This window comes from Lagopus leucura, unplaced genomic scaffold (genome assembly GCF_019238085.1).
Source record: "Lagopus leucura isolate 7727_CA_CO unplaced genomic scaffold, USGS_WTPT01 Super-Scaffold_100022, whole genome shotgun sequence".
Taxonomy (NCBI): domain Eukaryota; kingdom Metazoa; phylum Chordata; class Aves; order Galliformes; family Phasianidae; genus Lagopus; species Lagopus leucura.
In genome coordinates, this window is record NW_024962275.1 from 4,323,714 (window position 1) to 4,342,602 (window position 18,889).

The following is an 18,889-nucleotide window of genomic DNA, read 5'->3' on the forward strand; positions in this document are numbered from 1 at the left end:
CAAGAGAGTGCTTTTGCCTAAAATCTGTAAAGCCTCCTAACCATCAGAAAACTGCTTCTCCCACGTACATTCAGGGTATCACAACAGTGACACTTTCTGAAGCCTTTATGGACAGGTTTACAGTGGCAAACACTGTCACATACATATGCCTCAGCTTCCAACTAACCATTTTTTTCGCTGTAAACCAATGGTCAGAACAGAGCTCCAGTCATATTTTCTGGCACTTGAAAAACCTTCTCCAGAATCAAATCTTTCTGTACAGATTCAACCATTTATAGAACGCCAAATGCTGTTTTTATGCAGATGTTGTCAGCTTTGAAATACTAGAGAAAAGCTCTTAAACACAACTGCAAAGCAGCCCCAACAGTGTGAAACTGCTGAAGTTTTAAGGGGGGCTGAGCCAACTTTGGTGAACTGTCATTTCATTTCAGAACACCACTGAAACTCTGATTATATGATAATGAGTTGTTGTTTGGACTGTTAATCAGTTTGGACAAGGTATGGGAATCTACACGAGGATCAAGTAAGCAAAAGATTCTTTGCACAACTAAGGCATCATCTTTGTTTTTTACTCTATACTAATAATAATACTGACACCGAAAAATGCATCTTTTATTTCCTCCTGGAACACTGAAATTCCTTTTGTTCTTCTTCCATTATCACCTAACAGGCAAAAGTGCTGCCATTCCTTGGAGCAACGCAAGGTAACTGCCCTTGCTAAGGCTGTGCTTTACAATTCTGTTTCCAGCACCTCCCACTCCTCCTTTAATCCGTGTTATTTACCTAAACTTCCACGGTAACTTCATGTTCAAGTTTTAAAGCAAGTTAGTTGTTTCTGGTTAAGGTCAACAGAATATTGGTAGCATTTCTGCGGCTGTGATAATTTAAGGACATAAGCTAAGAGGTGTTATCTTGTATCAGAGCCACTGATAATGGAGGAAGGGACAGAGAGGAGGATGGAGACTTCTGAGCATGCAATCTCTTTTTCAAGGCCAAAACCAGAGTCAGTTAAGTTCAAGACAATCACAAAGCACATGCTTCAGATCCCTCTTCCCAGACCAGGTGAATATGATGCACCTATGAAATGGAAAGGCAGCCTATACATCCACATTGTCAAGTTAGCTTTATAAGCAACACAAAGCTGCTTCTATTACTCCCTTCCTCCCTTACTATTAAATATTCACATAATGCCAGCTTCCTATGCCAGACTACTTCAGCAACTTAAAAATCTACAGATTAACAACAGAGGAAATGACTGCAGATAAGTTACCCTTCTCATAAGCTAGAACCCCTTGGTATGGTAGCAAACATTTTGTTTCCTCTTAATTGAAATGCAGGTGGCCTAGATTCTCCTGCACTACAGCATATAATCCAGCATACGTATACAATGTTATTGCAGCTACTGCAATTTTAATAATAGAAGGGCAACATAAAACAAGAACCACATGAATTAGGAAGAGTAAGCAGTCTCTTAGCAGAGGACAGATGCATTTTGCACACTCTTCCAAGCCAACCTTGTGAGGCAGCGAGGCTGGGCAGTGTCGGTGACGAAGCAGCTGATGTGACAACACCAAAATTAAACCCAGACCTAGGAGGAAAGAAGAGAAAGGGAAAGAATGACTTTGAGCTCAAAGCACTGAAATTTCCAACCCCGTGATTAACACAACCTTGAGACTCAGATTTCCTGTGCAAGCCTGTATTAGGTCAGACACACAGGCATATGTGCACAAGAACAGTCTCTTCAACTAGACACTTGTTTCTCCTAGTTTTCTAGGAGGACTGATAAGAGTCAGAACTCAAAACCCTTCCAACTGTCCCTCATCTTCTCATATTCTTTCATTTCTGCTGTATGTTTCTTCTCCGTTCAGCTCAGCAGCCAAACCCAATGCACCAAACCATTATAACTCATGGGAGACCAGCACCAGCAGAGGCTGTAGCAGAGCTTATTGAAAATTAAAAGACCAGAATGGTCAGAGAGGCACGTACAGAAGGGAATAACTGGACACTGCTACCCCTTGAAAAGGAGATCATTCACAGCAAGACAGAAATTAAAGTTTCTGATTGCTGAACACTAAAAAATTGTGTCTTGCAAGAATGCTGTGATCTTTCAAAATGAGCAATGGGGTGCTCCAGAGACCTTCATCCCCTGAGGCTTTTTAAGCTTTCTCACTGCCTTGTCCTCTGATTCTCAAGGACCAGCTGCTGATGTAGAAGTCAGGCTGCATAACTAAGACATCACAGACAACAGTGCTGTATTTAGCACATGGTTTATAGACTGAAGCACTGCAGCCTGGGACAAAGGCAGGGCTTGTTTGCTTTTTGAATCCGAATTTCAGTGTTTCAAGAAGACTATTTTAGCCTTTTGAAGAGTACTGCAAGGCATTTAGATAACATCCACTTGACAACCAACAAAGAAATGTTTAAGACTGAATGAAAACAGTTGTTTGAAAGTATGAGTGCATTCTGAAATACTTAAGAGTTACCAGCTTCATAAAGAGAAACTCATTTCAATACCAGATATTTAAATATGGAGAAATTCAAACAATTATTTGTGAGGAGCCAACTCTTCTTCCTCAAAGACAGAACACAAGCAAAGAAATATTTTTCCCATCCCTGAAAAACACTCCATCAGAGAGGTTTCAGAATCACTACATGTTCATACCCTGTGCCTTTGCTTTGCATTGTTACATGACAGAAACCACCAGATGGCATGGTGATTCTTTCATCACTTTCACAGAGAACTTTTCGAGTCACAGCATGGAATTTGTTCTGTTGCTTCAAAATAAAAAAGTAATTCAGCAAGTTTGACCATCAGCACAGATTTCAAGTCCTAACTGGAAATTCCTGCACTTCTGTATCTCTAACTTCTACTGGCATTGGAAACCTGCATAGGCACATCCAGGTTAGAAAACACTGGACTACTCTCTTTGGAATCAATCTCCAGAAGGATGTTTAAAATGATCATATTCAGGTTATTCCCCATTTTTCTCTGGATTTGGAAGCTTCCAAAGTTCAACTTCTCCACTTGCTGTTGGAAAGTCAAAATTCATTCTCACATGTAAAGATTTCTCCCTGTGCAACATACCAGGGATGATTTTCTTGTGACTGCTCTTTTTTTCCCTAAATAAGAGCAGAGTTTAAAACTATCCATGCTGTCATTTTATAGTACTCCGCAGCTTGTAGGTAATGCTTGCTGTAACAGATGATACATTCATACAAACATCAAATACATATTCATACATCAAACAGAAATGTTGAACTTCATACAGACCCCACAGAAGAAAATGAGAAAGCCTTGTTAGGCTGTGCAGATGTTGCTGGTCCTGATGTCACTGTAGAGGTCACAGCTGTAGCAGTTTTTGCTGTCCCTTGTCCTGTAAGTTATACAAAGAAGCATTACAAAAAAGAAGACAGCTCACATCATCCATCTACCAAAAAACAACAGAAGAGTTTGTGGGCACAGCCAACAGTTTTTTTCAGGATTTTTTGCTAGCTGAATTAATCTGATATTTGTGCATAGAAACATTCCTGCTGCTGTTACGTCATCACAGAGTATGTGAATTATTTCAAAGATGGAAGGCAACAACATATCTGATAAAAGACAGGTGTCACCATCTTTAGATGCTTTTTCAAAGCTTGCTGCTACAGGTTACACATTCTGAGTCCACTCTGAAAGAGGAATCACTACATCCTAGATGTAGGCACACAGAGAATACAGAGTTGTACGCAACGCTGCACTCCTGCCCCTCTGTACTTCATCTGTTCAAATTCCTGCCTTCAGAAGGACACAGCAGCCTCTCAGTGGAGGCAGATCTCTTTTCCTCAGGGTCTTCATTCTCTCAACTGTCACCCTGACAAGCGACACCCAAGGCCTTATTTCTGTCTCCACCACCTGAGATTACCTGAGATTTTGTTGCCAGATGATGTGGGACCAGGTGCAGATGCCACAGGACAAGATGTAGATACAGAAGAAGGTGCAGCCTGTCCCTTAAGTGAGCTTGCTTGGGGTGTCTGAAAAACACAAAGATGCTTTAAGTCAACGCAGTCTACACACTGACAAAAGTCCTTCTGATCTTGGTCTGATGTTACAAGAGTAAAGCATAACAAATCAGAGGAGGGTGGTCAAAGTACTTGGCAGCATTTCAATTTTGGGCCCTCTATGTCTTGACATTTAAACACTGCTTAATTCAACTCTTTCAACAACTCTCTTGCAGAGGCCAGCAAACCTCCGTGTGCAACAGCTCACTGACTCCAGCAGAAAGAGACCATTGCATGGTTTTCCAACGTGCCATCACAACACTTAGCAGCTTGCCCACCAATAAGAAGTGTTCTCAGTAAGACACAGGATAGGGAAACAACTCCTTGCCTTGACTAAGTAGCACTTCATTTTGGTGAGATTTGAGTGTATTTACCCAACTCCATTTCCTTTGTTGTAAGCTGCAACCCTTACTGCTGCAAGACTGTAGCCACTGGAAAGCCACAAGGGTCTTCAATAGTGAGAAAAGCAAGACATAAAAATAAACCTAGGACACAGATAAATAAACAGCCTGCCAAGAATGCGGGGCAAGCTGTGAAAGACACAGATGACCTGCACACCAACAACTAAACCCTGAACTGTACTTAACACGTCTGGGCATGGTACACCACAGGGAAAGTTCTGTATCAAGATACCTGCTTAGCCTGATTTGTAGCAACAGTTGCCAGAACTTGGTGGACTGCCTGGGCTGCAGAGTGAGGAACTGATGACCTGAAAAAGAATTATTAAAACATTAAATGAACGACAAGTCTGAAAGTAGATTTGCTTGTCCCTTGGAATGCACAGCTTCCAAAAGACTTGAATAACCTCCGTTATTAAAGATTCCAAGCACAACTCCAAATGAACAAATCTGATTAGGGAATAAACCTCTTAAATGAATCATCCACATTTAACAAAGGAAGCCTGCAAATGCGTTTAAAGCTCTAGACTTAAATGATCCAGTCTTCTTCACACACTCTTGTCTCCAAAGAGAGTCAAGCTTTTCTACTTTACAAGGAGCTGGAGAAAATATCAGCAGGTAAGGGGATTACAATTTTATGCCTGGTGGATAACAAAAGTAAAAGGCTTCCTTTATAGTGCAGAGCCCAGACAAGTACATGTAAGTACATGCAACCCTCAGAAATGCTGAGCTAGGAGCCAAAGCTACAGAAATAATTAAACCTATATTCTCCAAAATAGATTTGGAATTTTGACCATGAAATAAACTGCACATAGTGCCTACAGACAACTACTGCAGAATGACAGCTACTTCCAAGGTGAAGCATCCCATGTGCTGTGAGCCATAAATACACCTAATCACTATAGCTTGAGAACAGGCATCTAGTTTTGGCATCTCAAGTAAGAGGCTCACCAGCTTTAATGGTTAGTGCCAGAAGCCATCAGCAGCATAACGAATTCAACACTTAATTGCATCCTCTTAAGTCTCTTACCCTAGTGGAGTCTTTCCATCTCAACATAGGCCAGGTATTCCCTAACACAATAAGCAATCTCTGTAGTACAGAAGGGGCCAATGCTGCAAACTCGAGACAGCAAGAGAATCTGAGCATTAGAAGTTAAAGCATGAGCACTCCCAACATGCACTGATCAGCTGCATGCTGCTCACAGAACCTTCCTGCTAGATATGCCAAAGGCAGGGACACACTCAGGCAACAACTTACATCAGGTTCACACAAACCCTGGACAAAGAAGGAAATGCAAAGTCTGTGATACTCAAGATATGGCGGGCCCTTTTTCCAAGAAAGGTCACAAGTCAACTCGATCCTGAGACCCTCTGACAACGAAAAGGCTGGTTTTGATTTCAGTCTGAAAACTGAATACGAATAACTGGGCTGGAACCACCACCACCACACCTAGACACAGGGCACTGCACAGCTGGTGACAACCAGCTCACTTTTGCTCAGTGAATGCTCTTTACTTTAGTGCTCAATCTGAATGGCAGGCTCAGTCAGGTAGAATTGTTAGTGTTTTATGACTCCAAAATAAGACTGTAAAAAGCCTTCAAGACAACAAGCCCTATGCTCTATTCTGCCAATCTAGAAGTATTTCAAAGTAAAACGTGTCTTCAGCTACAGCCCAAGTGAACACCAATCTCAGATATGCATCACTAACTTGTGTCTTGGTCTATGCATTGCCAGCACTCTTTGCAGTTTTTATTACTGATTTGATGAAGATGGGACATCTCCTTAAATCCATTTTACAGACAACCCACTTACAGCAGGTGAAGAACTCTTTCCAGTCAATGCTACTTTTGGCAGAATTTCCCAAGCAGAGCTGTTGGTTTTACCACACTTAGAAGAAAATACATCAGTAAAAAGCTCCCACACTTTTTCCCCACTTAAAATGCAGAAGAATTCCTGTGTTAGCTTTCAATGTAGCTGAGCTCCATCAGCGTAAGACTGCTCCCTTTTTGAAAAGCTACACCAAAGGTATTTTACTTTCTTCTTGGACAATGAAGAGTATACACACAAGTATGAAAATCAGAAATAATGTAACAGAAATTGTCTCAAGAGCTGCACGTGTTGTCCACAGTTATCTGGATAAAGAATACGCAGCTCCATGAGGACTTACAATGAGGAGTACATGGTGATTTGTCCTGTTTTTAATGCCTTGGCACCATGACAAATGCAGTAACCTCAACTTTGCCCAGACCTTTCAGTAATGCCCTTCCCTCCCCACCCCAGAAATGACCACACATTATCTTGGTCTTAAGCATTTGTAGGAACATCAAGCAAATACAGTTTCAAGGTCATTATCAACAGAGGGAAAGGGACTAGTTCTGCAGCTGGTGACAGAGCCTGGTGATAAGACAGAAATCTCTGGAATGAGCTGAGCTGGTTGTTGTCTCTAGGCAGCAGAGAGTAGGAAAGCCAAGAGTTACAGCTAACTCAGAAGAAATTTTAAATTCAAGGTTAAATACCAGAAGCCAACCTTGATAAGTTTCCCTATGAGGATGACAGCTTTACAGCTCTGTACTCTTTCACAGTGATCAACACCCAGCCCTTCAGTCATTATTCAGTATTAGTGACTGGAAATCTCAGATCCAAATGTTCACAATAAACCCACTAGATTTCTGCAGGAGAGAATGAATTAAGACACATCTCACAGATAAATGGAGGATGGTGACATTGGTCCTGTTTGTTCATTCAGGGACTTACTAACAGCTTGTCCTGATCTGGAAAGAAAATACTTTTTCCATTCATTCCACAAACTCAAGACTCATTTCCAAACAATCACCACTCTACATTAAGTCAGACTACTGCTCTACTCTGGCAGATGTGCCCTACTGCAAGCACTGGTGAAGGCTACCATGAAAACAGGGAGACCTATTACTCACCCTATTACTGTAGAGACAGCTGGAGTCAACGCACCAGTCTTGAGTTCTCGTACATTCACCACCTGGGGAACATTCTTCAGAGTTGATTCAGTCAAGGAGGTACTCACAGCTTTAAGAAAAATAAGAAATGTGGTAAATACCTTCCCCATAATAAACACTGCAGTCAATATGGTGTCTCTGAGTAAGTCCAGAAGAAATCTATGTAAATTTCTAGAAGGTATGTGGCACATCTGGCCCAGATGGTTGGCCGTCTCAGCCTTCACAAAGGACACCAACAAATCAATTCTTCACCTGTGCCAGGGTCTCCTAAGTCATTGGTTTTCCTGCCACCGCACAGATCACACAGGGTACAAAGAAAGGTGATGTGGGAGTTTCTCAGGCATCTTATACCAGCAGCTTACAGGAAAAAGGAAGACAAAGACCGCTGGATAGCTCAGAAGCACAACACACAGAGACGTGTTGCACTGCAACAGTCCTTTCCTTTAAGAGTGCTGAATCCCTGTGAAATTCACATTCAAATGCTGGAGGGTGACTCGAGCAATCAGCCATCCTTTTACCTGAGGACTGGGTGGCCATCTGCCTCCGCAGAGCTGCCGCAGCAGCTGCCTGTGGTGCAGGAACAGTGACGGTGGGAGCAGGGGCCCCATGTTTCACAGTCTTTGTTGCAAGCATTGTGCTGTCTGCCCCTTGTGGGATGATTCTGTTCGAAGATGTAGGCACTAAACAGCAAACAAAAAAAATATTACAGTTCACTGTATCTTTTCAAATCAGGAAAACCTGAAAGCCTTCGCAAACTACATTTCCTACGATTACACAGCTTCCATCTGATAAGACAGTCAACACTTTTCTAGCACAGCCAGTTTGAGTGACTCAATGAATTCAGCATGTAAATTGCAGTAGTTGTCATTTCAGTGCATCAGATGACTTTCAGTTTGTTGTTGCAGTCACTTCTTCTGACAGTTTATTTTTCATTTTAAGGTGCTGAAGTTCTCTGACTGCAGACAAGGAAATCTGAGCATACACAAATGTAGTTCTTACAGTTTCTGGGCTCAGAAATCCTAACCTTGTGCACACTGACCAACTGCAGAAGTACTTCAGCCTTCTGTTTTTGAGGGGCAGCATTTTAAGAAATAAGGCAAATTACTAAAGGAAGACAGTGCCACCTATGGCCCGTATGATCTATAAGTAACAAGCTGTCAAAATGCAGACAGTAAGTCAAGGTCCTTTACTGCATTTAGGTACTTTAGTGTGTTGACAAGATTACAATGCCACTCTGCTAGCTGCTTCTGGGAACTTGGCATTGTAAATCTCTTTGCTGCAGTCTCATTTCTCCAGGATTTGATACAGTGGTTAAAGACCCTGACAGGAAGACACGCAGAACAGCAGAAACAGTGCAAAACAACTCACACAGAGTACCCAAGGAGGGGTGCTGTTTCCCAAAGGATGGAGGCTGAGCCACCAAACCAGGCTGGACAGATGGAGTGCGGACCACAGGGGCATGACGAGGGACTTGGATGGGAGCAGCCTCCTCTTCCTGGTCTGCTGCCTGCAGATCCTCATTCTCCAGGGACTGTGAAACTGAGGATGTTGAACTAACTTCATCCAAGTCTTCATAATATCTTGTGGACAGGAAGGCAGATCGGGACAAACTTGCTACAACAACAGAAACAAAAGACAGCTGTATGCTAAGGTGAGAGAACCATTCAGCCTAACAGCTAAGACATCCATCCTATTTTAGGATGCCCTCCTCCTGGCTTGCTTTAATCCTACACTGCTAGGATATGACTTCTGAACTGCCAAGAAACACAACTTTCGGTAAGATTGTAACTGAAGTAAATTCTTACTGAGGGTAGATGAGGGAGCAGTCAGGGTTAAGAAAGGGCAGAGGCTGTGAGAAGCTGCCCTAAGCTAATTTCAGCATTGGTTCCCACAGGAGGTAACTCATCCTCCTACAAAGCGTTCTGGACTTTTAACATAGCTAAAGCTTTACCTGGAGCTGTAGACCTAACTGGTGGAGTCTTCCTCTTGGCTAGAAAATTCCTCAATTGTGTCAGCTTCACAGGGGATAATTTAGCTGGAAAACAGAAGAGAGTTATTAAATCTATACCAAAGTATTAACATTTATACATGAATACCAGGAAGAAAGAATACATTACCAGGTACTTTAGGTGGGGGTTTGGCACGTGATTCCAAGGTAGTTTTCATCAAGGCACTGCGCAGGCTTTCAAGGTCACTATCAAAACTGACATGCAGAACAATTAAACATAAATCAACCAAGTGAAGAACAAAACGAGACCAAAATGAATCACTAGAACTACTAACTTATCTGGAAGAACAGCTGGCTCCTCTAGATACTGTGCTACTTATATGTACATATCTCGATTTACTTTGGAAATTTCTAAGGGTCATTCACTTCTTCCCCTGAATTCAGACAGAAACAGCAGTACCTCTGCCCAGAGGTTCAAATATCCTGATTATGCTATTATAAAAGTATAACTTTCAAGGGAAATTTGTGACAAGCATCAAACAGTGCATCACAGAAATACAGTGAGCTTCTGTATTACCTGGGCATAGTTTTGCGTTATTTCTAGGATGCACTGCTCTCACACACCACACCACAAAACATCATTCCTTGGAGGACACACACTTATACACTGCTGGGAGCAAGAAAACAGTGGCAGCACCACTCAGAAACCTGCATTTCACATACCTCTGAGCACTGCTAAAAGAAGATGTATCACTGGGAACACTCCACTGAGATGTCTGATTATACAGTCGGAGCTGCTGTAGGCTGTTCACCAACTGATTTAGCCTCTTCTTCTGCTGATTGATTATTTCCCGGTTATTAGCAAGGGTGTTAAACAGAGTCTCTCTTTCAGGAACAATCAGACGCCTTAAGACATCAGACCAAGAAACACAGATCAAAACGGTTCTAACATACCTGTCCACAAGCAGGCATACATATAACAACAGTGGTTTGGTGTTCCTGCTAGTTCTACTCCATCAAACACACATTGATTTAAACACAAAGGCAATTCTGTTTGTCTCAAATGCACATTCCTCCTCTGGGCATGCAGTACATTTATTTGCTTAGCTCATGTACTAGAATGTATTTCATTTGTTACAAAGGTTTCATTAGTTCCCACCAATGGATGCATTTAGTCCCTACACAGCTTGTTTTACAGGTTTTTCTATTAGGAGCACTATTTTGCCAGGCAAGGGGATGTAGCAAGCATGTAACAAAGTTCCACAGCCAAGTAATGTGAACCTACAGTTCTCCTCTCACATGTCTTAGCTGAACTTTATTCATAAACCCCACAAAAAAAGACCGTATTGTTAAACAGAAAAAGGGTTTTGTCTATTGATGAGGGGCAGTGACTGAGTCACTGATAAGATCCTCACAGTTCTGTATTCCAGGTTGTTACTCACTTCTGCTTCCTCTCCTGTTCCAGGTGCCGATCCCATTCCAAATCCAAAACATCATTCACATCCTGAACAGCAAACTTGACGTACTGGTGCAAGCGTCGAATTTCCTGCCATGCAAAATAAATCAGATTTTAATTGACTTCAGAACCTTCTGTTTCAGTAAAAGAAGCTGAAGATCCTTTGGGTTCAGTCAGTCCAAGCCATCTGACACCTACCCATATTTTTTTGCCCGGAAAATTTGACCAGTTAGATAGAATGCAAGGCAGAAATTCTAGTTATTAATCTGTGCAGTATGCACAGAGTTTGCCTGGCCATTTTATCCTAGCTCTGAACTATAAATAAGACTTTCTGTAAGGTCTGCAAAACACTGCCAGGTCTTTTCAGAAAAGGTGGTACAAACATCAGGCATCGTACAAAACAAATCTTATTTCAAGCTTCATTTCCAGAAGATGAGTCATTTGCTTCCACTTCACAAAGCTGAGATGTCTAACAGTTACAGGTGATGGAATCCTTACAGGCTCTTCACATGGCTCTGGAATATCAGCATTCACAGACCACGATTCACAAAAGCATTCATGAACACTTGCAGCTCCCACGTTCATGAAAAGAATTAACTTGATTTTTATAGGTTGGAAATGAAAAAAAATACAAGGCACAAAGAATTAAGTGATTTCTCCACAACCACACGGTTGCAAAACAGGCATAATGCAGTCAGATACCTCTCGCTGCAAGACCTGCTCCTAACCAAAACCAGCTTTCTGTCTCATAGCTGTCATCCCTCCAACCTGCCTCAGCATGAACACCCCTTTAATTTGCATTTCATAAAATGGAAACGAAAACCGCATTTCGTTTCAGCTCATCTCAAGAGAATGTTCACTGAAGCACAGTGATGAACCAGCCAAGTAACGTTGTTTGGCAAGGATTCCACTGCAAAGGTTTTCAAGATACAGCATGAAATTCTAACGTATCAAAGCCAACCTGAAACCAAACCCAGCACTACCGCAAGCTCTGTGTTACACATAACAAGGCGCTCATTTCCTCTCTTGCAATTACATGCATTATGTGTTGACACAGTGTCAGTGCTGAGCAGCCAATCAATATGCCTGGACATCACAAAATCCTCTGGGTTGTTTGGGTTTTTTTTTAAAGCTTCATTAAAAACTAGTATGAGAAGCCAACCAAGTGTTCGTCCAGGTGAACAAGGGTGATGCAAACTGAACAAAAACTCAGTAAAGCTGCCCTTCTAGCAAACTTCCAGGTCAACTTTCTGAAGGCTCTCTCTTACACACCAATCCACTTCTCTCCCACTCTTGTGATTCATTTCACATGATCCTTTCAGCATCAGTGAAATATGCATTTCAAGGTTATCATCTCTCTGAAGTCACAAGTGTAACCTTTTCACAGAGAAATACAAGACATCAAAGAAAGCATAAAATTCAGACTGTGAATCAATCCACCAATCCAGGTGAAAATTAGAGATGAGACCTAAAAAAGTTACTCTGGATCAGCTGATTCCTCCTAGCACTGTCTGAATTCACGTTCTTGATAGCCATTGCAACAAAGATGACACTCAGTTATGCCTTCAGCCTGCCAGTCAAACCTCTTGAGAGGAATTTATCAGTGCACAAAAGTGTATATTTGCAGGGCACATTCACTCTATTTTTCTTAGGGTTAACTAGTGTTCTCATCACCAGAACTGTAACAGAGAGTGCAGAAATTTTGACTCATCACTGCTAACTGCATGCACTGCAAACTTGGGGAAACAAAACTAATCACACTTACACCACATTGCGTGGAAGCAGCCAATACTGAGGGCAGAACAAAACCACTGGCAACCTGCACACACAAGTCCCACTTATCATATTTAAAGCTGTAGATTTTAAGCTGGTTACTCATGCTTCATACCTGAAGTTGAGCTTCACTCTTGGGATCCAAAGGTTTCTTATAAAGTAAGTGCAAATACCCCAAGCTACGATTCCGCTCATTCTGCTCTCTGGCCTCTTCTACCCCTGCAAATCCTTCCAGCAAGGTTGTTTTCAGAGTACTAATATCTCCATGCAGTGACTGCAAATAGAACAGATGGGATAAGGGTATAAGCAACATTTTTCCACTGCCATCTCTTAGACGAAAGCTTCTGCAAATGTTCATCTCAAAGAGCAAATGCATATGTTGCATGCTTAAGAGGTTCAATCTACATCTGTTCAACCTAGCAGGTTAAGTGGAAACATCAGGTGACAACAGTCATTTCTGAGGAGTTAAACAGCTTGAAGATACTCAGTCACACTTCTCACCTCGGTTGTTTCTTTAATTTCCAAGAGGAAGGTGTGGAGATCATCTGACTCAGTTCGCAACATTTTCATTTCCTCTGGAGTACCCACTTGGAAACAGGCTTTGGAAGTCCTGGCCTTCAGCTCCTCCATTTCCTTTTGAAAATGTGCAATCTGCAAAGTAAAGAAGTAAATGCAGCCCCAAACCAACAGCACGGTCTGGAACAAAAGTCACAGATGTTTCTACAAAACCACCAACACGTCTCACTTCACAATCAAACCAAGAAATTCTTCTTGCAAAGTAATAGGAAAGAATACCCAACTTTTCCAGCACAGGGATTGAAATTAAAGATGACTGAACAAGACAAACAAACAGCATTATCACCTTCTGAAAAATCTTCCATTCTGGTTCCTGAACTACTGAAAGACATCATCAAAATGCTTGCAAGCTGAAAATAAATGCTTCAGCTTCTAAAATAAAGAAAATTGCTTCGAAAAAAAAAACAACAAACCTCACCTCCTCTCTGATTCCTGCTATGACAGGGTCTGAATCCTTCCACTGGTGGGCAGGTTTGTCTAAAGCAGTGCTGGAGAGTGCTGATTTGCCCTGGAGAAATAAACAAACAAACAACCCCACACACAATATTAAGTATGCAGTACTAGCAGGAGGGAGCTTTGAATATTAAAAAGGCTGCTGTTAGAACTCCAGACACTGGTCACTGGGAAGACAGCTGCCATCATCATAACCATTTGTTCCATCCTAATATAAAGGCACATGCATGTTCAAAATAGTACTGCAGACAGGTGGCTAAAGCTTTGTGAAAGCAAAGGAAACCTTTATGAGCTGCTCTGTATTACATTTTGATTTTGTTATCTAGAATTGGGGTCTCAAGATATCATCAAAGCAACTCTTGGCAGCTGATTGGCTGGAAGAGCTGTTAATTGCTCGTTTCCATAACAACAGTAAGAATCAGTTTCTACAACTCTGATCATGGCAATATACTGTGAAGTTTTGCTTTTCAAAAGTCATGCAAGGAACACAGCTGTGGTCCCACTGACTTGCAATTTTTATTTATGTCATGTCTAAAGCAAGCCAGTTCTTTGACCTAAGGTTATTCAATTAGTCTAAGGAACTCAAAGCAATTCAAGGGCTATGAAAGCATTCACCCACTAAGAATCCACTCAAGTTCTCATTACCGGAGTAGAGCCTGGTTTTGTTGCAGAAGGGGTGATTTTGGCTGTCTTCTGGAGTAAAGAAGCTGCAGGCACGTTTTGAGCAGGACGCGCCACTGGAATTTAAGAACAGAGGAACAGTAATTTATTAGTCTATACTGAGCATGAGAAAACAGGTTGTGATTAGACAACTACAATCACCAATGTCAAATCCAACAGCAATGGGCACCTCTGAAAAAACAGAAAACATCTTTAGGTGCAGTTTTATTGCCTTCAATTTCTCTGTTAATAGCAACAGCCCTACTCTCCATTAACATTCCATCCCTGAAGGATCCCAAGACCCCCAGTCACGCAATATTTCAGAGGAATATTATTCTGTTAACAAATGAACATCATCTAATTTAAACTCACTTCTCAACATCTTGAACTCTGGACACTCCATTTGCAAAACAGAGTCAAGATTTGCATGACTGCCCAGAAATACTCTGTAATCATAGCAGTGTCAGAGAGCACTGAAAGCATCAGAACTTCTGGATAAGTTTAAAAAAAACTGAACATGTTATCTCAATGCAGAAAGTTGTTTCTGTGAGGAACAAACGACAGAAGTGGAAAAACTTCACACTTTCAATATTAAGTCCACGGCAGCATTACAGTGTGCAGATCAGGACAACTGCTGCAGGAGTCAAAGCAACAGTTACACATCAGTGGTGCAACCTACTTGCAGCAGGTGCCGGGGTTGAAGTCTTCAGTGGTGTGGTGGGAGAGGCTGAGAGAGTCATGGGCTGACTCAGAGGACCTCCAGAAACAGTTTTTGAAGTGGTTGAGAATGAAAACATGGTGGAACTGGTAGGACCGCTGCTGGTAGCCGGAGATGAGGTGTCTACAGCAGTGAACCTGCAGAAGAAAGCAGAGCGGTTTGAGTTCTGAACTGCTCCAAGCTGCTTCACTCCATCTAAAAGAAACCATTAAGCTCTAACAAACAACCAACCTCTGGAATCAGCAATGACTTAAGCTCCAGACCCAAAATTTCACGTGTAGCTTTTGGAAATGGTGGAAAGGTACCATCAGGGATATTTTGGACTATCTGGAACCATAAATTCTGCTATCATAGACCCCCAGAGAAGAAAAACCAAATGACAGTTCTACCCTGTTTCAAAATGTACCTCTTCATTTTGCACAAAAGCACCAACTATAGCAAATCTGAGCCACTCCTCAGTACCAGCCTTACAACAAAGCTCAAAGAGAAACTCTGCAAGAAAATATGAACTTCCATTCATCTTCAAACTTGGGCCCTCAAGGCAGCAAAGTTGAATATTCAGCCAATTCACAAGCATATCATTTGCTTTATACACAAAATATGAAATTCAAAAAGCCCTAAGAGCCACCAACAGATCTCAGTGTGGCAAAGATTATTCTAATTACAAAATAATCATTTGAATGGCCAGAAAATTCCTGAAAAACATTTATGCAAAAATTGCTCTCCATGGAAAGCAACTCCAATTAACACAGCTCTGTTTCAAATCTCTCCTTCTGAAAATGGGAGCTAGCCTCAGGAGTTGGAGGGAAGAATGAGTACATGAAATCCAAGAACATGCATCATTCAAATCTATTTGGCCTAGTTCATAAACAGTACCAGCTCTCCTTCAGCTGCCATGAATGGCTCAGCACGAACAGGCTTTGAAGATTTCAGACCCTATGTCCACTGAGCAAGCATGCAGTTAAAAACCATGTTGTAATGGCATCTCCTCCATCCAACACAGTGGAAAAGAAATTTATCACCTATGGATACACACTCCTCCAGCTCTGCAAATTACTCTTCAGGTTGGAGATAAGAAACCTTCACAGTGAAAGAAACTTGTGCTACCACCACTACACTAAAACAGCTACAAAAGTTTTCAAGTCCCAGTGTTTCCCAAGAGTCTTTAACACGCCTTATCTCAAACCACAGCATGGAATTATTGTTTCATATCATGCCAACAAACTAAAGACATGAGAAAGCTAGGACTCTGGCATCTTCCCCAACTAACAATCTGCCCATGAACATCATCTCTAGCATGAAAAGCACTGAGGCTTCTCACAGCCAAGACAGTCTTAGATAAGAGGAGCCTCCTCAAAGCTTTTTTGGGAGTATGGAGAACAGCTGTCAGGGCAAAAAGCCAAAAACCATTGTGTGATGTTCCAGAACCACCACACATTGTCCGCACCTGGACTGTTTTAACAACTATCCAGCCACTGCACTGCAGCATCTTTATACTTACTTCTCACTGAGATTCACTTTAACTGAAGAAGCCGAAGGGGCAAAAGAAGACTTCTGTGCAGCAGGAGCTGTGGAGTGTGGCAGCCCAGGTGAACTTTCTGCAGATGGTTTCAAGTTCATGGATCCAAAGGAGAAGGAGGTGGCTGTGGCTGCAGTGGTGCCCACAGAAGGAGCAGGTGTTATGGATGCCTTAGGAGAAGCAGAGGAGAAAGAGAATGTTGCTGCTCCTGTCAGACTTGGAGCCAGGACTTCCTTGGAGGTATCAGTGGCAAAGGGGTAAAGTGGAAGTTCACTGTCTGTAGAGCCAGGCACCTTTGCATTTGAAGGAATAAAGGAAAATGCAGCTGCTCCATCGCCTGCAGAAGGCTGACTTGGGGCAGGAGAAACAGCTGGTACTGCATCAGGCTTTAAAGAAGTTGGTGGAGTAGTTGGAGCCGAGACAGTGCTACCTGCAGAAACAGAAATAGGTAGAGTCTCATTTGGTTGCACTAATGGCAGAAGGTACTGCAAGGCCAAATACTATTTAATGGAACAGTTAGGTACAACCTCATTCACTAGGCAGACAGAACAGTGAAGAAAAGTGAGGAGGGGAGAGGGCTTCTAGTCCTCACCTCCAGCAAATGAGTGCACAAAGCCCAAGCCGTGATCAATACTGCAGTTTACTTGCATCTAACTAGGTTAATATTGCCTGGAGTTCCCAGTGAAGAGGTTTCACGTTTCTCCATTGCTTTTGATGATGTTCCTGCCATCTCACATAAAAAAGGCTGTCAGCACGAAAGACAGCCAGCACTGCAGAGAGGCAGGTTGCCAAACAGATGCATTCTGTTTGGAGAACGAGAAGCAAATGCAGGAAAGAAAATGGTGGCTTTGCAATTATTACTGCACACATACAGAGGAGCAGAACAACCAACTAACCTGTCTACCCTAGAATAAGAAACTGTCAACTTCACATTGTATATGGTACTCAATATACAGTCAGATAAAACTACTGCTTTTCATCTCCTGACACTGTTTTCACAGTGCTGAAGAAAGCTGTAACTTAAGTAAGCTCTCTCTGCAGCCAAACATGCTGGTTTTGCCATGGGAGGCCACAATAAGCACACAGAGAGGAAAACCATCACCCCTGGGAAGCATATCGACCCTGCTCTAGGTCTGCACAGCATTTGATCCTCGTCCCCAGGTGGAGCCTGCAGTCACTGCTGCAGTTCCAGTGGGCAAAAGGCCTCCTAGAATTGCCCTGGCCCTATTCCCCAAAGGCTGACTGCATAGAGAGGTTTAAATGCACTGTCTGAAAACTGCCTGAGACCCCTTGGATGAACAGGACTACATTATTTCATCTGGATGTACATGAGATGGAGAACTGACTGGTGAGCACAGAACACCCAAGAGCTGCTCCCACTATCATTACAAATAAAAACAATGTTTCCTGTGACTGCATGTCTATCTGAACAACAAACTCACAGACGAAGACAACAAAGATCCACAAATGCCAGTCTTTCCTTAACCCACTGCAGCACTCACCTGGTGATTTCGGTGCTCTCTCCCCTGCTGTTGGCAATGGCTCCGGGGTCACAAGAAGCGATCTGACCCCTGGATTTTGATTGATCATGTAAAATGGGCACAGCACACCATCCGTAGAGAGCAAGATGAGAACTGGTGCTGGAGGAAGGGTCTTCTCATCACCTGCCAGGGACCAGATACATAAGCCCAGCAACCAAGGTTTCTCCTCCTGTTCCTACTCTCATCGGCACCACCTTGAGCTAGAGCCTGCTTCACTTCAAGTATGCTCAGCACAGTTAAAGGCCCCAAACTATTGCTGAAGTATTTTCTATGAAGATTAAACTCCACTCAATATAAAAAAGAGCAAATATAGAACAAAAAGAAATTCATTTAAATATTAGCATTTTTTTTATTGGTTGGTGCAGTGAAAGGCCACATGCCTCTAATACTGGTTCTGGCTGGGGAAGGGAAAACTCCACATGGAAGTGTGTTCCAGGACAATTATACTTCCTTTCTGATCCAAACTTGCTGCAAAACTGTAAAGTCAAATGATGTGTGGTCAAAAATGAACTGACTACACTCAGTGAGAACAGAGTTATCAAAAAGCTTCTCCAAAAACCTTTATTGAAACTCTGAGGCAGCAAAATGTGGGCTTAACGAGGCTGCTCAGACAGATTCCTTAAGCCAGTAAATGTATAGGTTAACACAGAAAATGCTTCAAATTCAATTCTGCATTAAAGCTTGACCTCAATTCCCTACTGTAGGTTGTCATTCAGGTAAAGGCTGTTGCAGTTCCCAGTTAATCGGCACCCTCCTGTGCTCTTCAGGAACACAACTACACTACCTTCCACTCTGCCTGAAGGCATCTATATTTTAATGTCTCTTAGTTGCAAGAG

The 18,889-nt window shown here is 42.2% G+C and overlaps 1 protein-coding gene across 1 annotated transcript in view; it reads right to left on the reverse strand.

Annotated features, from left to right (window-relative positions):
* Positions 1-18,889, reverse strand: part of NUP214 (nucleoporin 214) — a 39,710-nt gene that overhangs the window by 12,914 nt on the left and 7,907 nt on the right. Inside the window, exons 11-28 of the mRNA XM_042879377.1 lie at positions 18,015-18,176; positions 16,495-16,942; positions 14,955-15,130; positions 14,261-14,352; positions 13,581-13,670; positions 13,088-13,237; positions 12,702-12,860; positions 10,800-10,903; positions 10,081-10,263; positions 9,527-9,612; positions 9,361-9,444; positions 8,778-9,023; positions 7,928-8,089; positions 7,371-7,479; positions 4,672-4,747; positions 3,903-4,011; positions 3,272-3,374; positions 1,515-1,588 (exon numbers count right to left, since the gene is read on the reverse strand). Coding sequence (XP_042735311.1) covers positions 1,515-1,588; positions 3,272-3,374; positions 3,903-4,011; positions 4,672-4,747; positions 7,371-7,479; positions 7,928-8,089; positions 8,778-9,023; positions 9,361-9,444; positions 9,527-9,612; positions 10,081-10,263; positions 10,800-10,903; positions 12,702-12,860; positions 13,088-13,237; positions 13,581-13,670; positions 14,261-14,352; positions 14,955-15,130; positions 16,495-16,942; positions 18,015-18,176 — 2,613 coding nt within the window. The remainder of the gene's footprint in view (positions 1-1,514; positions 1,589-3,271; positions 3,375-3,902; positions 4,012-4,671; positions 4,748-7,370; positions 7,480-7,927; positions 8,090-8,777; positions 9,024-9,360; positions 9,445-9,526; positions 9,613-10,080; positions 10,264-10,799; positions 10,904-12,701; positions 12,861-13,087; positions 13,238-13,580; positions 13,671-14,260; positions 14,353-14,954; positions 15,131-16,494; positions 16,943-18,014; positions 18,177-18,889) is intronic.